At 44.9% G+C, this 20,028-nt stretch overlaps 1 protein-coding gene across 1 annotated transcript in view; it reads right to left on the bottom strand.

The window, feature by feature from the left end:
* Positions 1-206: 206 nt before the first annotated feature.
* Positions 207-20,028, bottom strand: part of LOC105282702 (serine-rich adhesin for platelets) — a 79,944-nt gene continuing 60,122 nt past the window's right edge. The window contains 6 exon segments of the mRNA XM_011344906.3: positions 207-1,826; positions 1,829-5,344; positions 5,577-6,261; positions 12,437-12,593; positions 14,287-14,410; positions 14,562-14,623. Of these exon segments, the coding sequence (XP_011343208.2) occupies positions 939-1,826; positions 1,829-5,344; positions 5,577-6,261; positions 12,437-12,593; positions 14,287-14,410; positions 14,562-14,623 (5,432 nt within the window). The 3' untranslated portion in view covers positions 207-938.

The raw sequence follows: 20,028 nt of genomic DNA, 5'->3' as shown, positions 1-20,028 counted from the left end.
AGAAATTCTTCCACCACGTCCAGTCCAGCGATCAGGAAATGATTCGTTGAGTATGTTCCGTGCAAATGAAGTTTATCGCGATAAAGGCCACATTAAAAAAAATAATTTTCTTTCCAGAGTACTAGTCTCTTTGAATCGAACAATTTTCGTCCTTTGACTTTTTTCATATCATCAAAGGAAGCAGAGATATTCTAAGCGCTACAGTTAGAGGAAACACCCTGTATAATGCGATCGGAGATTGGATAATACAGAGACGCGCACGTCCTATCAAAAATATAATATTCGACTTCCTTCCGATCGAATAAAATACGATTCCTTTTTCGATCCATTCTGCTTCGCAAAATTGTTAATGCATATCGCGTTACGTACGAGCAAAGTACTGACAGCACGAGTAACCGTGGCATAGTTTCTTCGGCAATATTCAGCGGCAAAGGCTCACTCTTTCTCGATCGCACCGATCGAGGACGATTGCTCGTACAATCTGAATATTCCTCGAGCTAACGCGCTTCGAGAACAGCGTAGGAACCGATTCATCGTTCTCTAACTTAACACTAGGCGCCAAGCGATTCTGCGGACGCCACGACGCCGGAAGCACGTCCAACGTATGTTTCCTCGTTTCCTGTCCTGACCCGATCGACGATCGCGACGATCCATCGTCGATCGGGTCGCATTAATTTTAATAAGTGTGAATCCAGCGCCCGGCGCGAGGCGCTATGGCAATCGGCTTAGGAGACGAGGAGGGCAGGGAGGACGCCCTCCTCTTCCTCGGTTACTATTCTTACAAATCGCGCATTAAGAGAAAAAAATATATATTATAAATACACTAGACGGAGTCCTAGAGGATTCACGAATTACCAAAATCAACGAGTGTCGAGGAAACACGGCGAGGGGGGAGTATGCGGAGGGAACCTCTCGTATAGCAGGAGTTGCTGGTCTCTTCACCAGGAGCGGTTCCGGCACTTCCGGTTGGGCACGTTGTGACGGCAGCTCTGCGTCTCCTCGTCGAACGCCGTACCTTCCTCGCACACGAACCGGAAATCCAGCACCTGCCGTGACGTGAAGCCGGGCGAGCAGTAGTGGAACAACCGGCAGTCCCTGGTGTCGCCATAGAAGCGGTACATCTCCTTCTCCAGACAATTGAAGCTCATAGGCTTCCGGGGGATCATGAACTTTCGGATTTTCGAGCGGAAGTTGGCGGATGAATCTATCGACACGACGGTCTTGGGCTGGACGGTCGTCGTCGCTAACGTCGTCGAAAATAACATCGGTTGCTCGGAAGAAACCAGAGGGGCTTCCGTCACCTCCTGCTGATAGACCGTGGTGGATGCTAGCGTAGTCTCCACTTCCTCGGGATATTTATCGGTGTTACTCAACGCGGTACTCGACGTACTCTCGACGTACAACGTGCTCGTTTTCCCAGGGAGTAGTGTCGTCGGCAAAGTGGTCGTTGCGACGTCGTCGACCTCCTCCTCCGTCGCCTCGTAAGGTTCGATAGCTTCCACCTTCTGCGTTGTCTGTTTCACGGGAGGTGCGAGAGTAGACAATCTCGATAAGGGGTAAGGGGTGAAGGTTTCAGCACCTCTGGTGGAGAGTCGTTCGTCGGTATCGCTCAAGGGAGAGACGGAATCCCGCTCGGATGGGCTCGAAACTTGATCATCCTTGCTCGTTCGATCGTCGCTTGCGAGGGGATGAAGAGGAACGGGCTCGTTTGGTTTCAGTTTGCTTTCCAAGATGTTCTCCTCGCTTCTGCCAGACTCTGTGCTTGTCGTCGTCGTTGTCATCGTCGTCGACGGTATTGTTGTTGCCGCCGTCGTCGTCGTCGACGTATTGTTGTTGCCGCCGTCGTCGTCGTCGACGTTGTTGCTGCCGCTGTTGTCGTCGTCGTCGTTGTCGCCGCCGTCATTGGTTCCATCGTGGTTTCTGGGTTCTCCGTGCTCAACTTCTCCGTAGTAGTAATGGCAGTCGCGGTAATTGCTGCGCTGGTGGTTACATCCGTGGCTGCAGTGGTGGTAGCGGTGGTAGTGGTGGTGGTTGCAGGTTTCCGTGTTGGCAAAGTAATTTTCCTTATCACCGGCTTCGGGGCCAGCTCGTTGTAGGACCTTGGCGGCTTCGCCGGTTTTGGGTTATATAGACCTAGCCGCGGTTTAATCACCACCGGAACCGGAGTAGTAGTAGGCGGGATGAAAGCGTAAATTTTCCTAACTCCGACAGGTTTGAAGAGTTTCGGCGGTGCGGCACGAGTGGTAGTCGTTGTTGGCCGTGGACTCTTCGTCGTCGTCATCATCGTAGTACTTGGCGTCGTCGAAGGCGTCGTTGAAGAAATCGTTGAAGAAATCGTTGAAGAAGTCGTTGAAGAAGTCGTTGATTCCGTAGTTGATACCGTCGTTGACGTCGTTGAACTCGGCGTTGTTGTAGTGATCAAGGATGTCGTTGGCGGTAACGCAGTGGTGAAAACAGTCGTCGTCAAACTCCCAACTTCCTTTAAATCCGCAACATTCGTGATACCTTTTATATGCTCCGTGTGCGTTTCCGCCTCGACGCTGTCCTCCTGATGCATTTCAATGTCCTTCCCACGAGCGGCATCATCCCTTTCATCTTTCTTTTCTGTCTCGTCGTGCTCTTTTGTGTTCTCTTCCTTAGATTCTTTCGGTTTAACCGTCGTTTCTATTTCTTTGTAATTCATCGGCTCGTAATTGTCGTCCACGTAGTCGTACGCGTTGCTTCTGTCAGTTTCCGAGACTTCCTTCGTCTCTTCATCATGCTTATCAATCGATTGCGGTAATTCATCCGTGAACTTCAAGACACCTTCGGTGTTGCTCTCAGTCCCCTCGGTCTCCCCCGTGATTTCCTCCTGAGAGTCGGTGTACTCCTCAGAACTCGAGTATTCTACGGTTGTTGTAGGATCCTCCTCTTTACCTAGCGGTTCCGTGTAATCCTCTTGGATCGCGCTGGCGCGATCATGCGTATTCTCCGTAGACGAGTCTGTCGTATCCTGATACTCGTCCAATTCCTCGAAATTCGTCGTTTCGCTGTTCGACGCGGTCGAATGTTCCTTTTCTCGTTCCTCATCATCAACGTGCACGTTCCTGCCTTGGTTGTTGTCGTGTTGAGACGACTCTTCCTCCAAGTCTGAGTTATTCTCGCGAGAATTAGTTACCTCGTGAGAGGAAATCTTGTTAGGCGCCTTTTCTAAGACCTCTTCGGGCTCCTCGTTGTTTGCGTTCGCGTTAGTTTCATCGTCCGAAGTGTCATACTCCTTAGAGAAGAGTTCCTCGGAGGACTTGTTCTCTTCGGAAATGTTGGTGACTTCTATCGATCCCGGCTCCTCGGCACTTCGCGGGTCTTCGGTGAAGTTCGTATCCTGCGAACTAGCAGTTTCCGTATAATCTATCGATTCCGTTTTCTTTTCTTCTTTTTCTTCTTCTTCCTCTTCTTCTTCGGATTTATTGGCATGTTGCTCCAAATTTTTCCCGTAACTCTCCGTAATTTGGTGATCGAACGGTCGCTCCATCTCCTTATTTTTGCTGGCGTCGCGACCCTTGCTGTCCTGCAGACTCTTCGAGTATGTGGCGTCGCGTTGGTCCACTGCCCTGGTATCTACTTCCTTGGAAGTTTGCGACTCTGGCTCTCCGAAAATGTGGCTGTCAATTTGCTCCGCAATTTTTGTCTCGAAAGGCGCGACAGATGATGGTGGCATGGTGGTAGTAGAAATAGTAGTAGCAGTAGCACTGGTAGTAGTAGTAGTATATGTAGTCGTGGTGCTAGGGGTAGTAGTCATTTCATCCGTCTTTGCCTGCGGAATCTCCGTCACCTCGACATACCGCGTTCTTTGTTTTATTTTCGAGGATATACGTCTCCTCGACGACCTCGTTCGAGCGCTCTTTCTCCTCAATCCAGATTTTCGTTCTCCTGAATTCTTGGCATTTTTTCGGTTGATCGTTTCACGCGGAATTTCGTCCCTTCTCTTCCCTTCGTCGAGCTTCGAGGTGATCGACTGCTTTCTTGAATCGCTTTTCATTACGTGTCCCGCAATCTGTCCGATATTGATCACCCTTTCGCTGGTCTTCGGTACGTCGGGCGAGTTAGATCTCGTTTCCTCCTCGAGGATAATCTCGATAGGAGCATCGTTTTTGGATATTTCAACGTTTGAGTTTACGGGTTTCTTTTTGAAGTCATCGGAATCGAGTATTATCACGTCTATGATGCCTTCCCGAGACTCGCTCTTTTCCGAGCGAGCAGTCGTCGATTTGCTATTGATATCGTGTCCTGATTTTGATCTCGATTCCAACGTATGATCGTTATAATTCTCATCGAACGAGATCTCGATATGCGAAGATGACTCTGCGTGATTTGCTTCTTCATCCTCTTCCTCCTCTTCCTCCTCTTCTTTATCCTCGTCCTCATTCAAATCTTCCTCTCTGTCTAGAGCTAAATGTCTTGACGGTTCCGTCTTCAGGTCCTCTAGAGAAACCGATTTTTTTATTGCATTGTCCTTTGCCTGTTCCGCAGGCTCTGCATCGGAAGTTTCACCATCCCTTGAAACGTGTTTTCTAACTTCTTCAGCAGCATCATGCAAAGAAGCCTCGTCCAGAGAAACCTCGTCGCTGAACAGAATATCCCTGAATTTCATCAGACTCTCTTTAATAGCTTGAAAATCTTCGACATTGATCTCGCTTTTCGTATCCTTATCGCGACGCAATTGACTCTCTGTTGTCGTCTTTGGGTCCCCATCTGCGTGATCACCAACGCCATAGATGAAGCGATGGGATTGATCGAGAGATCGCCTTCTTCGAGACGAGACTGCCATGCTTCTCGCTTGTCGATTCTTGCGGATCTTCGGGACGTCGCGGTAGAATGGATCAAAGGACTCGTCACCCTCCTTGTAATCGTCGTAGCTAGCCGGGATGGTCGGCAACGGGAGCGTCACCAGCTGTGTAGTGTTCAGAGGTCTGCCGGACTCGTCGCTCACGCTGGCCTTCGCCGTGACAATCACCCGGGATTGCGAAGGCAGCAGAGGCGGCGGATTCTGGACAATCCGCTGGATGTCCGGCGGCGGCAGGTTTATGGTGATGTGATGGGGTTTGAGCTGCGGCACCGTCACTCCCGGCGACACATGGATGTGTTGGGTAATCTGATGGACGACCGATGACTGATGTGGCGGCTTCGGTGAGGGCCTGGGTGTTGGATAAAATGACCTGACAGTTGTCTCGATGCTCGTCGGCGTCGGCAGGAAGTTGCTAGGTATTCTCTGTTGCTGCTGCTGCAACGATTGACTCGTTTCCGTCTGTGTTACTCGAGACGACTCCGGCTGGTTCGGTACTGGAGATAGCGTCAGCTTGGAAACCTGAAACGAGAAGTAAAGTGATGCAAGACGCGTAAGGATAAGGATGAGTGAATCGATTAAATCAATAATCTATGTTTGATATTTTGGTCAACAAAATTTCTACACGAAATTGAAGGGTAGTTCTCGATTTTCGTCTTCGGCATGAACTTCATTCCACAAAGTTCTTCTGAAAATCCTTCCAAAATCTATATCAGAGATGTTCAACATTAACATAAAGTGTGGCAAAACGTACCTTGCCCTTGTTTGCCGGCTGTATCGCTTCCAGCGACGACCTGATGTCCTGCTCGACCTGGTCGTCGTCGTCGTCGTCGCGGTAATCAGATGTCTCCCGCGGGTTGTTGCTGTGCACGGTGAAATGCTCGGTGGTACTCGCGATGCCGTGGTTGTGGAAGATCGGGTTGATCAGAGCCGCGGGGCTGTTGACATTGTTGTTGAGTAGCGTCTGTATCGTTGGTGATGTCGCGTGGAACAGCGGCGTCACCGTCGACGGTTCATTGTGGATGATCTGCGGTGGACCAACTGTTGAGCTATATCTGATCTGATGAATCTGCGCGGGGGGTGATACCGTCGTCGAGCTCACAGCACCCTGATTGCTGAACAACTGATATGACGTGGCCTGGTGGTTGTTGGTGCGCTCGCCGTTATGGAAAATGTACTGATGATGATACCCGCCGTTCTTGCCGTCGTATAGCGATTTGGATTGGCTAGTGTGCACCTGGGGGAACGGTGGCTGCGGCTGATAATGCTGTGGATAACCGGCTGGATGCTGAAAGGAACCACTGGCAGCCGTGGTGGACGGCTTGCTCGGTCTGGAGGTGGTCGTGCTGGTCGTGGAGGTCGTGCTGGGTCGCGCCGAGGTCGTTCGTGTCTGATGATTCTCTATTGGATCCGACAAGTCGTCCTCGTCCTCGTTCAGGCTAGACAATCAATTGACTGCATTCAGTATCGTGATTCCTAGCGCTTTTATAAAATACGAAATGGGTTTCTCGTATGAGAGAACCAAATATCAAAAGAATTGCAGCGAAAAAGTGTGCAAGTTAAATCGCAAATGCGATCCATGCAATTTATTAGGAGTGTGATTTAGTTTTGAGGGTTTTGCAACAGATGGCTGTAGTGTCAGTTTGTTCCAATAGCTGTTTCCGATAACTGTTTTTTCTTACAGTGTTGACATTATCCATGACATTTAGTAGCATTATAGCAATAGATGCAATAACAGTCGTGTTTGTATCATTGTAAAAATGCAACTTCCGAAACAGCATTTTCGACATGCGTTGCTTTTGTTTTTTAATCAAAAGAAAATTGCGGCTGAGGGTTATAGAATTCTTGTGGAAACTTATGGTGATTCTGCCCCATCAATTAAGACGTGTGAATACTGGTTTAGACGCTTTAAAAGTGGTGATATTGATGTGAAGGACAAAGAACGCTCGGGACAACCAAGAAAGCTTGAACATGCAGATTTGCAAGCATTATTGAACGAAAATCCAACACGATCCACTTCAGAACTTGCCAGAGCATTAAATGTTGATCGTACAACAGTTACCAAACATTTACATGAAATGGGAAAAATTCAGAAAGAAGGGAAATGGGTTCGACATCAATTATCGGAAAGTGCCATTGCGAACCGGTTGAACATTTGCATTTCGTTGATCGCCAGGCAAAAAAAGAAGAGTCTTTTGTCTCGGATTGTTACTGGCGATGAAAAGTGGATCTATTTTGATAATCCGAAACGCAGAAAATCATGGGTGGATCCAGGCGAACCGTCAACATCCACTCCGAGACGCAATATTCACGGTTGAAAAGTAATGCTCTGTATTTGGTGGGATAGTGTACTATGAGCTGTTAAATCCGCATGAGACTGTCACGGCTGATCGTTATCGACACCAATTATACAAGTTGAAGCAAGCATTGGACCAAAAACGACCAGCAATTGCGAGTAAACGACGGAAAGTGATTCTTCTTCGTGACAACGCTCGACCTCACGTTGCGTTATCAGTGAAAGAAGCACTATTAGAGCTCGAATGGGAAGTCTTACCGCACCCCGCGTATTCTCCATGCGATTATTATTTGTTCCGGTCGATGCAAGACGCTTTAGAGGATACACACTTTCATAATTTGGAAGAAGTGCGAAAATTCGTCGACGAATGGATCAACTGAAAAGAAGAGTCATTTTATCGTGGTGGAATCCATCTCTTGCCAGAGCATTAAATGTTGATCGTACAACAGTTACCAAACATTTACATGAAATGGGAAAAATTCAGAAAGAAGGGAAATGGGTTCGACATCAATTCTCGGAAAGTGCCATTGCGAACCGGTTGAACATTTGCATTTCGTTGATCGCCAGGCAAAAAAAGAAGAGTCCTTTGTCTCGGATTGTTACTGGCGATGAAAAGTGGATCTATTTTGATAATCCGAAACGCAGAAAATCATGGGTGGATCCAGGCGAACCGTCAACATCCACTCCGAGACGCAATATTCACGGTTGAAAAGTAATGCTCCGTATTTGGTGGGATAGTGTACTATGAGCTGTTAAATCCGCATGAGACTGTCACGGCTGATCGTTATCGACACCAATTGTACAAGTTGAAGCAAGCATTGGACCAAAAACGACCACCAATTGCGAGTAAACGACGGAAAGTGATTCTTCTTCGTGACAACGCTCGACCTGACGTTGCGTTATCAGTGAAACAAGCACTATTAGAGCTTGAATGGGAAGTCTTACCGCACCCCGCGTATTCTCCGGACATTGCTCCATGCGATTATTATTTGTTCCGGTCGATGCAAGACGCTTTAGAGGATACACACTTTCATAATTTGGAAGAAGCGCGAAAATTCGTCGACGAATGGATCGATTGAAAAGAAGAGTCATTTTATCGTGGTGGAATCCATCTCTTGCCAGAGCATTAAATGTTGATCGTACAACAGTTACCAAACATTTACATGAAATGGGAAAAATTCAGAAAGAAGGGAAATGGGTTCGACATCAATTATCGGAAAGTGCCATTGCGAACCGGTTGAACATTTGCATTTCGTTGATCGCCAGGCAAAAAAAGAAGAGTCCTTTGTCTCGGATTGTTACTGGCGATGAAAAGTGGATCTATTTTGATAATCCGAAACGCAGAAAATCATGGGTGGATCCAGGCGAACCGTCAACATCCACTCCGAGACGCAATATTCACGGTTGAAAAGTAATGCTCCGTATTTGGTGGGATAGTGTACTATGAGCTGTTAAATCCGCATGAGACTGTCACGGCTGATCGTTATCGACACCAATTGTACAAGTTGAAGCAAGCATTGGACCAAAAACGACCACCAATCGCGAGTAAACGACGGAAAGTGATTCTTCTTCGTGACAACGCTCGACCTCACGTTGCGTTATCAGTGAAACAAGCACTATTAGAGCTTGAATGGGAAGTCTTACCGCACCCCGCGTATTCTCCGGACATTGCTCCATGCGATTATTATTTGTTCCGGTCGATGCAAGACGCTTTAGAGGATACCCACTTTCATAATTTCGAAGAAGTGCGAAAATTCGTCGACGAATGGATCGACTGAAAAGAAGAGTGATTTTATCGTGGTGGAATCCATCTCTTGCCAGAGCATTAAATGTTGATCGTACAACAGTTACCAAACATTTACATGAAATGGGAAAACTTCAGAAAGAAGGGAAATGGGTTCGACATCAATTATCGGAAAGTGCCATTGCGAACCGGTTGAACATTTGCATTTCGATGATCGTCAGGCAAAAAAAGAAGAGTCTTTTGTCTCGGATTGTTACTGGGGATGAAAAGTGGATCTGTTTTGATAATCCGAAACGCAGAAAATCATGGGTGGATCCAGGCGAACCATCAACATGCACTCCGAGACGCAATATTCACGGTTGAAAAGTAATGCTCCGTATTTGGTGGGATAGTGTACTATGAGCTGTTAAATCCGCATGAGACTGTCACGGCTGATCGTTATCGACACCAATTGTACAAGTTGAAGCAAGCATTGGACCAAAAACGACCAGCAATTGCGAGTAAACGACGGAAAGTGATTCTTCTTCGTGACAACGCTCGACCTCACGTTGCGTTATCAGTGAAAGAAACACTATTAGAGCTCGAATGGGAAGTCTTACCGCACCCCGCGTATTCTCCATGCGATTATTATTTGTTCCGGTCGATGCAACACGCTTTAGAGGATACACACTTTCATAATTTCGAAGAAGCGCGAAAATTCGTCGACGAATGGATCGACTGAAAAGAAGAGTGATTTTATCGTGGTGGAATCCATCTGTTGCCAGAAAGATGGGAAAAAGTTATAGAAAAGGAAGGAAAATATTTTAATTAAGGTATTCATTCATTATCATATTTAAATACATTCGTTTTTGAGCAAAAAAAACCCTCAAAACTAAATCACACCCCTAATACAATGTCCACTTGTCTTGTAGCTTCATAAATTATTAGAAGAAGAAACTCATAGTGTCAGCACAGCTGGACGGATTCTCGTATGTCACGATGAACAGAAATCCGACACATTCTTGAGGCTGCGAGCGCCTCAAGCGAGTCTGGTTACACGCAGCCACGAGATAATCATTTTCAGGTAAGAACCGCTGAGCGTTGTTGGACGACGTGGACCGACGGTGATAACGACATTATCCGTAAAAGATGCAAGACAGGCGGGATGAAACGTGTGCAGGATAAAACGAGATACATAAGAACGAGATTTACTGGTCAAAAATAAAAGGCATCGATGACTAAGCCGGTGGTATCGTCTCGTCGAGAGCGGCGATATAAATTTGTCGTGACAGTTAATCGTTACAATTTTTATCTGCATACGCTGCTATCGAGGGAGGGAACAAGAGGAGGAGAAGGACTCGGACATTCCTGGGATGCTAGTGAGCTGGAAGGAAAGCTACTAAAATATTTATGGATGCCAGCACATGCCTTTTATAGCCGGTAACTTTGCCGTACGTCGTACTCGCGCGAGCCTCAGGCGAGCGAGCGAGCGAACGTTCGCGCCGAAAAGTGCACGGCAGTTACATGTATAATAAAATGCTCAGATGGAAAATATGCGGTCGAGGAATCAGACCTCGAACGCGGCCGTCTCGTTTTCGCTGCGATATTACGCGATATTGCGCTCCTGAGCATTACTTTGGATGTTGCATAAACGAAACGAAGCGGAAAAAAATGCAATAACGAAATCCAGCCGAGAATTTCTGAAACGCGACAAGTCAACGCCGCGCCGTCCCGATTTCAGTTGAGAAAAATGTATCAACAGTTCTCGAAATCCTTTTTCCATTTTACATTTCGTATTATCGGATTTTAGATTAGACATCAAATCAGAATTCTGAAAAAATGCAGGATGTATGTGCGTTTAAAGAAACGATTCCTAGAACTTTCTTGTTCATATTCCAAAAAGGTTTACTGTATATTTTTCTTGATATAACGACTCATTCACAAGACACCTCGGTGAAATTAAAGATAAATTTTATCGAGCGGAAAGCTTTGACATGTCTTTGGTCCTCAACGAACCGAAGGTGAACGTCCGCTCGCGTTAGACTGCATTAGACACTTGTATCTGACCGGTGGCCAATCCGGAGCATGCAACAAGTCATTTCGTTCGATTGCCAGTTTCTGCTCGCGGGCTATTCACACCGACGTAAAACCAGAAAATAGATTAGCGGCCGGCACACCGTTCTATTTAATGAAATTTTCAGAAAGTCGAATTGTCATTAATTCTACGATAAACCGTTTTTTCTTATGCACACTGGTAAAGTCAGCGTAAATCGGTATCTCCTACCGCGGAGAAACCGCACTTTATAATCATAATATTAAATGTAGCAAAGCAGAGTGAAATTACCACGTAGATTGGGAAAGAAGAGAGCATTAAAAGACGATTACGTACCGCAACTAGCGCGTCAAAAGCGATTAAGGGGGGAGCCTGCTTTAGAACGTTGAAAATAAGGTATAATTTTACGAATTGTTTTGGAGAAACTATACAGCGGATCATTATAAAACTTTGATGCATTTATTAGTACATGTTTAAAGATAAAAAAAATTATTTTTTTATTTGAATATATCGCCTGTAGAGGTCGTCCTGGAGAAATCTTAGTGCAGCCGCGTCGCCGGCATTGCAAATTGGTGAGCATTCTCCTGCCTCCAAATTTCGTCTAAACTGAAAAATTGAAATGTGTTCTCGTTATTTATGAATTCCCATCGTCGATGAACCAAAGAGAGAAGAAAAAAGTTGAAAAGTGCCAAAATGGTGGAGCTTAGAACACAAAAGTACGATTTTTAGGCAAAGTTTTTGAACTTTTTCATGCAAAAGTAATTGTTTAACTTAATGTTTTTATGAATATTAAAGGTTCATCGACGATGGGAATTCATAAATAACGAGAAAATATTTCAATTTTTCAGTTTGGATGAAATTTGGAGGCAGGAGAATGCTCGCCAATTTACAATGCCGGCTGCACTAAGATGCCTTCAGGACGACCTCTACAGGCGATATATTCAAATCAAAAAATAATTTTTTTATCTTTAAACATGTACTAATAAATGCATCAAAGTTTTATAATGATCCGCTGTATAGTTTCTCCAAAAAAAAATTCGTAAAATTATACCTTATTTTCAACGTTCTAAAGCAGGTTCCCCCCTTAAAGCCCAACCAAATGACGGTTAAACCAAAGCACGTGGAACGCAACAGTATACTTGTTTATAATCCTATAATAATTTTCCATTTTCTCTACGTAATCATAACAATTATTTCGAAAAATCGTTGACTTCACTTTGTCCATTTGTATGCAAAAGTTTTAGTCTTTTGTTTCAGCGCTTTGTATTCTCATTTATTTCGTATTTCTATTTAAAGTTTTACTTAAATCTTCAAATAAATTCTCGCTGGTTTTACGTTTTTGAAGAGTTGGCATCGAGGCTTGTAAAACGTTACGTATCACGATATAACAATAAATATAACTTCGAAAAACGATGATAGTAAATGCAAATATTTTGATGACTAAAAAAAAAAGTGAAAACGTGCAAAAAATGACTAAAACATTTACGTACACCTAACATTAAGTGGGAAGGAAAAGAAACAGAGTTCATCGTAAGTTTTTACCTAAGCGTCACGGCGTTATTGCCGTAAAGCTCCAGATTCAGATTGTAGAATCGCTCACTCTTGCTGCAGTCGACCTCATCGACTCTCTCGCAGACCCTGGTCTCCTGGTCGAAGACGGTCCCGTTCAGACAGAGGAACTTTATGTCCATAATCTCATCTGAAAGCAAGTCTCACGGTGAAGAGGCGGGTCATTATTCGGGGATGCTCTGGGCTCACGGGGCATGTTCGTTGTTGGAGCACAAAATGCGTGATTTTATTGCGAATTTGCGATTCAGGATCGCTCGACGCCTTTAACTTCCGCGTTCGACGATGTTAATTATATCGACAGGAAACGCTCAACCCAGTCATTTACGTACGCACGTGCCACTTGCTGGTAACTGGTAACCGGACTGATACCAATTTCAAAACCGTTATCGTGTATCCAAGCGTGATATCTCGCGCTGAAATTATCCACGCCGGTGCCGAGAATACGAGCAGCTATTTATTTTCGGAGCAACTATCGCACGCGCGCGTTTCAAAGGTATCCGCGACCAGACAACTGCACGCGTCTACCTCGTTTCGATCCAGTCCACAGAGTCTATTTTACACACAGACAGATTATGCAAATCGTCTTATATGTCAAGCGTTCACGTTCGAGTATCCACGAAGGATACTCGAGCCACGAGTCAATAATTTGTCGAACATGGGTCCGGCGATCAGAATCGAAGGCGTTAATTAACGGCCGCGCGAATTTCTTTGAAGTCGGCGATAACTAGATCGTTTCGAAAGATCCGGAGGTTCGAAGGCCCTAACGAACGTTTCGTAAGCGGGAGATCGCTCACGGCGAGAATGTCACGGTCGTCGAGGAACGTTTACTGACCTAAGTCGAACGAGAGTCTCGTCACGAGGAGTCGATCTCCTCGTTGGATCGTCTTGCCGCGAATCCGATCTTGAAAGATTGTTTAAGGGGGGAGCCTGCTTTAGAACGCTGAAAATAAGGTATATTTTACGAATTGTTTTTGGAGAAACTATACAGCGGATCATTATAAAACTTTGATGCATTTATTAGTACATGTTTAAAGATAAAAAAATTATTTTTTGATTTGAATATATCGCCTGTAGAGGTCGTCCTGGAGAAATCTTAGTGCAGCCGCGTCGCCGGCATTGCAAATTGGTGAGCATTCTCCTGCCTCCGAATTTCGTCTAAACTGAAAAATTGAAATATGTTCTCGTTATTTATGAATTCCCATCGTCGATGAACCAAAGAGAGAAGAAAAAAGTTGAAAAGTGCCAAAATGGTGGAGCTTAGAACACAAAAGTACGATTTTTAGGCAAAGTTGTTGAACTTTTTCATGCAAAAGTAATTGTTTAACTTAATGTTTTTATGAATATTAAAGGTTCATCGACGATGGGAATTCATAAATAACGAGAAAATATTTCAATTTTTCAGTTTGGATGAAATTTGGAGGCAGGAGAATGCTCGCCAATTTACAATGCCGGCTGCACTAAGATGCCTCCAGGACGACCTCTACAGGCGATATATTCAAATCAAAAAATAATTTTTTTTATCTTTAAACGTGTACTAATAAATGCATCAAAGTTTTATGATGATCCGCTGTATAGTTTCTCCAAAAAAAATTCGTAAAATTATACCTTATTTTCAACATTCTAAAGCAAGTTCCCCCCTTAAGGGATGTTTTTAGAGACTTCAGCTTGCTAAATTGGAATGTTTTCTTACGTTTGTGACGTTTTTGCAAAATTGTTAGATAATAGTTTCCAAAGTGTCGTTTGGACTTTTTTTATTACACTTGAATAATTATAGCTACTTTCACGCCGGGTTAGGGGGTCCCACCTTCATAATGCAGAACTACCTTTCTGACCGATGGTGCAAACGTGAAACATTTGACAACCCGCTTCGACGTCCGCGTAGTATCCACCAATCACTTTTCCTTGACACGAGAAATTCGTTTCCGGCAGGTTGTCGAAGTCCAGATACTTGAAAATCGAGAACCGACAATTTAATAATGAATCAAAGATTCACCGACAATTTAATAATTAAATGAATAAAAGATTCATATGCTGCTGGTCAAGACAGATCTACACAAAAAGTGCGAATTTCCGTCAAATCAGTGTGTCGGATACTCACGCCAGGTTCCCCCGCGCTGCATAATAGACGGCCATGGTGGAAGTTGAGGATGGACATGAGAACTGAAACAGAAGAGAAGGAGAAACAAGATAAATACAAAATAGCAGAATTGCAAAAACCGTGCGTCTGGAGTACGTCTGAGACAACGCAAGAGGCGAGTTATTTCTTGGACACCTTGCTCGGGATTTTCAACGCCTGACTAAGCGAGAAGAGAAGTCGCGATTGAAATTCGATACGCACGTCCTTCAAGTACCATAAAAAAAATACGATGCACAAATATATGCTGGACGTATTTCTCTGTCCTTTGGCTCTTTCTTTCGCTCGAGACACGTTCTCTTGGGCTATTTTACAGAGATAATTTTATCTCGCACGTGCATTGCGTCCAATCGTATACATACCACGTGTACATCGACACATATCGACGAGATAACAGAAATAAATTTTTCCCTGCTGAAAAGGGGGAGAGGGGCGCAAAAGAAAATTCCGTCCGGTGCAGCCGTAATTTACGAAGGTAATTTATGCGGTTGCGCAATCTGGGCCCGGGGTCTCCGGTGGACCCTGTTGCACCAGTTGCAGCTATAATTATGCACAACTGTCGTCACGCACCGACGACAGGCTAATGCACCAGAATGCTCCAGAGTTCGAGTTTGCAAGCTCGATCTGCCACCCGTTGCAACGTAACATTACATTACATAAAGGTGAGGCAGATAAGAAAAAAATCTTTTATCGGACCAGATAAAGTTTGAAGGAAAGGATTTATAAATTAAATAAATTATCTACTATAAAACATTCTCGGCGAAACTGGTTTAGAAGTCGAGGAGGTAACGATATTTCTCGCAGTGTGATAAAATGTAATATATAATATAATATTATAATATCACACACTGTTGCAGGACCGAGTGTCCCCTTGCCACGAGTGTATGTCGAACGTGAAGGAACCCTCGCGAAAAGCAGAAAAATGCGATGAAAGACTAATAATGAGATACTGGAGTAGGCGACTTTCACCCTGCTTATCTAACATGTGCCAGACAAGTGTTAATTGTTACCCCGTCGCATTAAATTATATTCATCGCTCTGGCGCCCTGCGTCGTGGTCCATTACGCGATCCGATAATAACCCTGCCAATATTCAGATTGCGGGATCCACATTTTTCCGTCAGCGGGGAAAACTTTATGTAATGTCGCAAAATTAATTTGTGACGTAACGCGCATTATTGATGTCGCGACGCTCATAGCTAAAGCGTAAAAACGCCTGAGGGAGTGCCTGAACGAAGCTCGCACGTGATGACACTTTCGTCAGCATCGTATGAACTTCACTTTATATTGATGTATTAGGTTGTTCATTAAGTTCTGCGGTTTTCTCGATAGATAGCGTTTGTCCATTGAAAATGATAGCATGCATCGCCTGAACCGCGGATTGCCGCATACTCCGTGACAGGTTAGACAACGCTTGACATTTCGCCAGAGTCTTTGTTGCGTTTTGACGTGTTGTGTGTACGCGCTATTCATTGAAATTGGAGGATCAAAAGGTGCATTTTCGGCACATTTTGCTATTTTTCTTCCGCAAAGGAGTAAAAGCGACGAACGCACAACGTGAGATATGTGGCGTGTACGGGGACTCGGCCATAAGCGCCGACACTTGTCAGCGTTGGTTCGCGCGCTTTCGTTCCGGAGATGTGAACGTCTCCGATGCTGCTCGCTCCGGTCGTCCATCCACCACTGACGACGACCAAATCGTGGCCGCAATCAAAGCAGACCGACACCTGACGACGCGGGAGATCGCGGAGCGCTTCGACATCGCCCATACAACGGTTGCGCAGCGATTAAAACGGCTTGGGATGTCGAAAAAAGCAGATGTTTGGGTCCCTCACGAGCTCACCGAAAAGAACATTTTGGACCGCGTCATGATCTGTGAATCCCTGCTGAAATGGAACTCGCTGGAGGCCTTTCTCAAACGGGTGGTCACGGGAGATGAAAAATGGGTGGTATGTAACAACATTCGACGCAAGCGGTCATGGTGCGGTCCGGGTGAGTCGTCACAATCGGTTGCCAAAGCGGATTTGCATCCGAAGAAAGTGATGCTGAGTGTGTGGTGGAATTGGCGAGGCGTCCTGTACTTCGAGCTGCTTCCGCGCGGTCGGACCATCGACGCCGAGAAGCATTGCGCTCAGTTAGGAAAATTGAAGCAGGCAGTGGCGGAGAAGCGGCCGGAATTGGCGACCAGGAAGGGCGTTGTCTTCCACCACGACAACGCCAAACCACACACTGCTTTGGTGACCAAGAAGAAGTTGAAGCGCTTTGGCTGGGAAGTCATGCAGCACCCACCGTACTCCCCAGACCTTGCGCCGTCGGATTACCGTCTGTTCCGGTCACTCCAAAACAATCTCGACGGGCAGCGCTTTAATTCAGTGGACGATATTCAAACGTACTTGGAGGACTTTTTCGCGCAGAAGTCGCGCGACTTCTACAAACGCGGCATTATGTCCCTTCCAGAACGTTGGCAGAAGGTGGTCGATCAAGATGGACAATACATTCTAGATTGAATAAGTATGCAAGTACAATAGATTTATGTTTTAATTTAGGGCAAAAAAACCGCAGAACTTAATGAACAACCTAATAATAACAACATATCTCGTAGGATTAAGTATTAAATGCGGAAAGTTTGAATAATTCTGTGAAACCGCGCGTGCGTGAACATTTCTCGGAAAGAATCTCGTGAATTTGAGGACAATTTTCCGGCGGTCACGCGAACATTCTCTGCGAATTCGCTTGGATTGCTCCACAGTGTGCAATCGCGCTTCCGGTTTCTTGCGAGCGCTCGCATCCGTTTCCACGCCACGGTTTGACCATGAAGCGCTACCGCCTTGCACAGTCGCACCTGCTCGCGAATGCCGATCGCGATCGGCGCCGATTTCGCAGCCGATCCTGCCTGCAAAACCAGTCGAAGTTATCGGTACCAGGCGACTTACGAGCGACTTTTAATTCGAGCGTGCAAAGAGCGACGACGGCGAAGCGTCCTTTCACCGCGTGGCGCTTGTAACTCGCGCGAGTGCGAAATGCTCCGCGAGATTGTTAAAACGCTCGATCCCGATATTGTGTGTACAATTATGTAATTTGAATAATAAAAAAGCCGCGGGCACGGGGGGAACGTGCGATCGTGCGTAACTCGATGATGTAACTCGACAACTCACAACGCGAAACAAAAACGTGCCCCGTGCCCTCCTCCGGGAGGCTTCGCCGATTATTTTTTACATATGCTGACCTTTCGGCCATGCCTGACCGGCATCGACACACCGAGTCGTGTGACGTTAGTTTCCGCCCGTTTCACCGATCGTCGCGGTCGTTAATAACGCTGCATAGCTTTCTCGAGGTGAAAAGTATCGAAGAAATATTCGTCCTCGCCGATTCCGCTCGAATCGGAGGTGCGATGACAAGGATGCGATTGCCGGTTCCATTGAAAATAATTACGTCATCGGCTTGGATGATATTCTTACGGATGATCGATCGTTTCATGTACTCTAGATGAATGTGACATGACTTTCAATAATGAAAGTGTGTAGAACTTTCTTCAAGCAAAACCGTTTCGCTTCCGCTCGTTATTTAATTTTCCGCGATATTAAATCATATTGCAATTGGACAATTTGACTTCCGATTTGAAATCGAGCATTCGAAAGTGACAAAATAAAATAATCAAGGCGCAAAATCTCAATTTTTTATTAAATCATAATTTTAAAAAATCATACAACTCTATGAGTGAAATTGCTCGAGAATTTAAAGAACAGCGCTGATTGGCTTAAAAATTATGTGCATACGTGTATATGTATATCGTGAAGATGAGGCAGCTTCATGAAAGGGTTGCTATCGATCCACGCGTAAGCGCGTAGACCTTGTTACAAGAAGCTGAAAAGGGAAAGGAGGAAGAAATGGAAAGCGCGGGATTTCACACGTCGGGATTCCACGATAGAAACCGAAATTTCATAAATAATTCTGCGAGCATACCGTGAGCTCGGCCGACTGGGACGGAGTTCCTTGGGAAAGAGTCCAGAGTCCTCTCTGTCTCCTCTGCTCTGATAACTGCCGATCAGTGAGACTTCACAGACTCCAGCTTTCATTGATCACGGACTACTCGGTATGCCATTCTTTCTTGCCAAGGGATTGCGATTTTCACTGTACTTTATTTTACCCGTTTTTGCTCGCTTGGCACTCGAGAGTTCCGCGTACAAGAAACTATTTAATAATTTTGCATTGGAAATACAAATACGAATACTAACGTTAAGTAATCGATCGATCTCCGATATATCCTATGCCATCGTATGATGTATCGAGCAATATAAAATTTATCCACACAATTTTATCTTGCAACGATTGATTTCTTCGAGAGAATTTCACGATGATGATCTTTATCGTGCGGTTGAGATCAAGACCGTCAATCATCATCAGATGCGGGCGCGTGACGTCAGCGTAACGCAAAGCCACGTGGCGCACAAGAAACAATCAATTCAGCTTTCGCAGTTCTCGTTTCCTGTCATCCGCTTTTTGGGCCAGTCAAAAATCTTTGCGCCAAATTTTACTTTAATGCACTCAATAGAGACAAATGATTCATCAGCCAAGTAATCACCATCGTTGTCTATGATTACACATTGTTATAACGTTCTTGCCTGTATGTGTAAATTGATGTATTGGGTTGGCCAAAAAGTAATTGCGTTTTTTTCCAATAGATGGACATACATGTCTTGAAAAGTAACTAACTTCATTCTAAACCGCAAATTCATTATGTAGGTTAACAACTCACGGTTCAAGCTTGTTTTAGAAAAAGAAAGTACACGATTTCGTTAACAATTGTTTGTTTGCCGTCGATTTCAAAATGGAGAATCAAAAAGAACATTTTCGTCATATTTTGTTTTATTACTTCCGAAAAGGGAAAAACGCTGTGCAAGCTCATACAAAGTTATGTGATGTATATGGCGAAGATGTTTTAAAACTGCGGCAGTGTCAAAATTGGTTTACTAAATTTCGATCTGCAGATTTTAATGTGAAAGATGCACCACGCTCAGGAAGGCCAATCGAAATTGATGATGACAAAATAAAGGCACTGATCGATTCGAATCGGCGTTTAACGACACGAGAGATTGCCGAGAATCTTGACATATCGAAATCGAGTGTTGAAAACCATTTAAAACGACTTGGATACATTAGTAAGCTAGATCTGTGGGTACCACATGAGCTCAAAGAAATTCATCTCACTAAGCGTATTGACGTCTGCGATTCTCTTTTGAAACGCATGATAACAGGCGACGAAAAATGGATCGTCTACAACAACGTCAAACGAAAAAGATGGTGGAGCAAGCGTGATGAACCTGCTGAAAGCACTTGAAAAGCAGATATTCACCAAAGAAAGATTATGCTGTCAGTCTGGTGGGACTTTAAAGGTATTGTGTATTTTGAGCCGCTTGCAAGGAATCAAACCA

The sequence above is a fragment of the Ooceraea biroi genome, chromosome 10 (genome assembly GCF_003672135.1).
Source record: "Ooceraea biroi isolate clonal line C1 chromosome 10, Obir_v5.4, whole genome shotgun sequence".
Lineage (NCBI taxonomy): Eukaryota > Metazoa > Arthropoda > Insecta > Hymenoptera > Formicidae > Ooceraea > Ooceraea biroi.
This window is presented reverse-complemented; position numbering and strand designations above follow the sequence as displayed.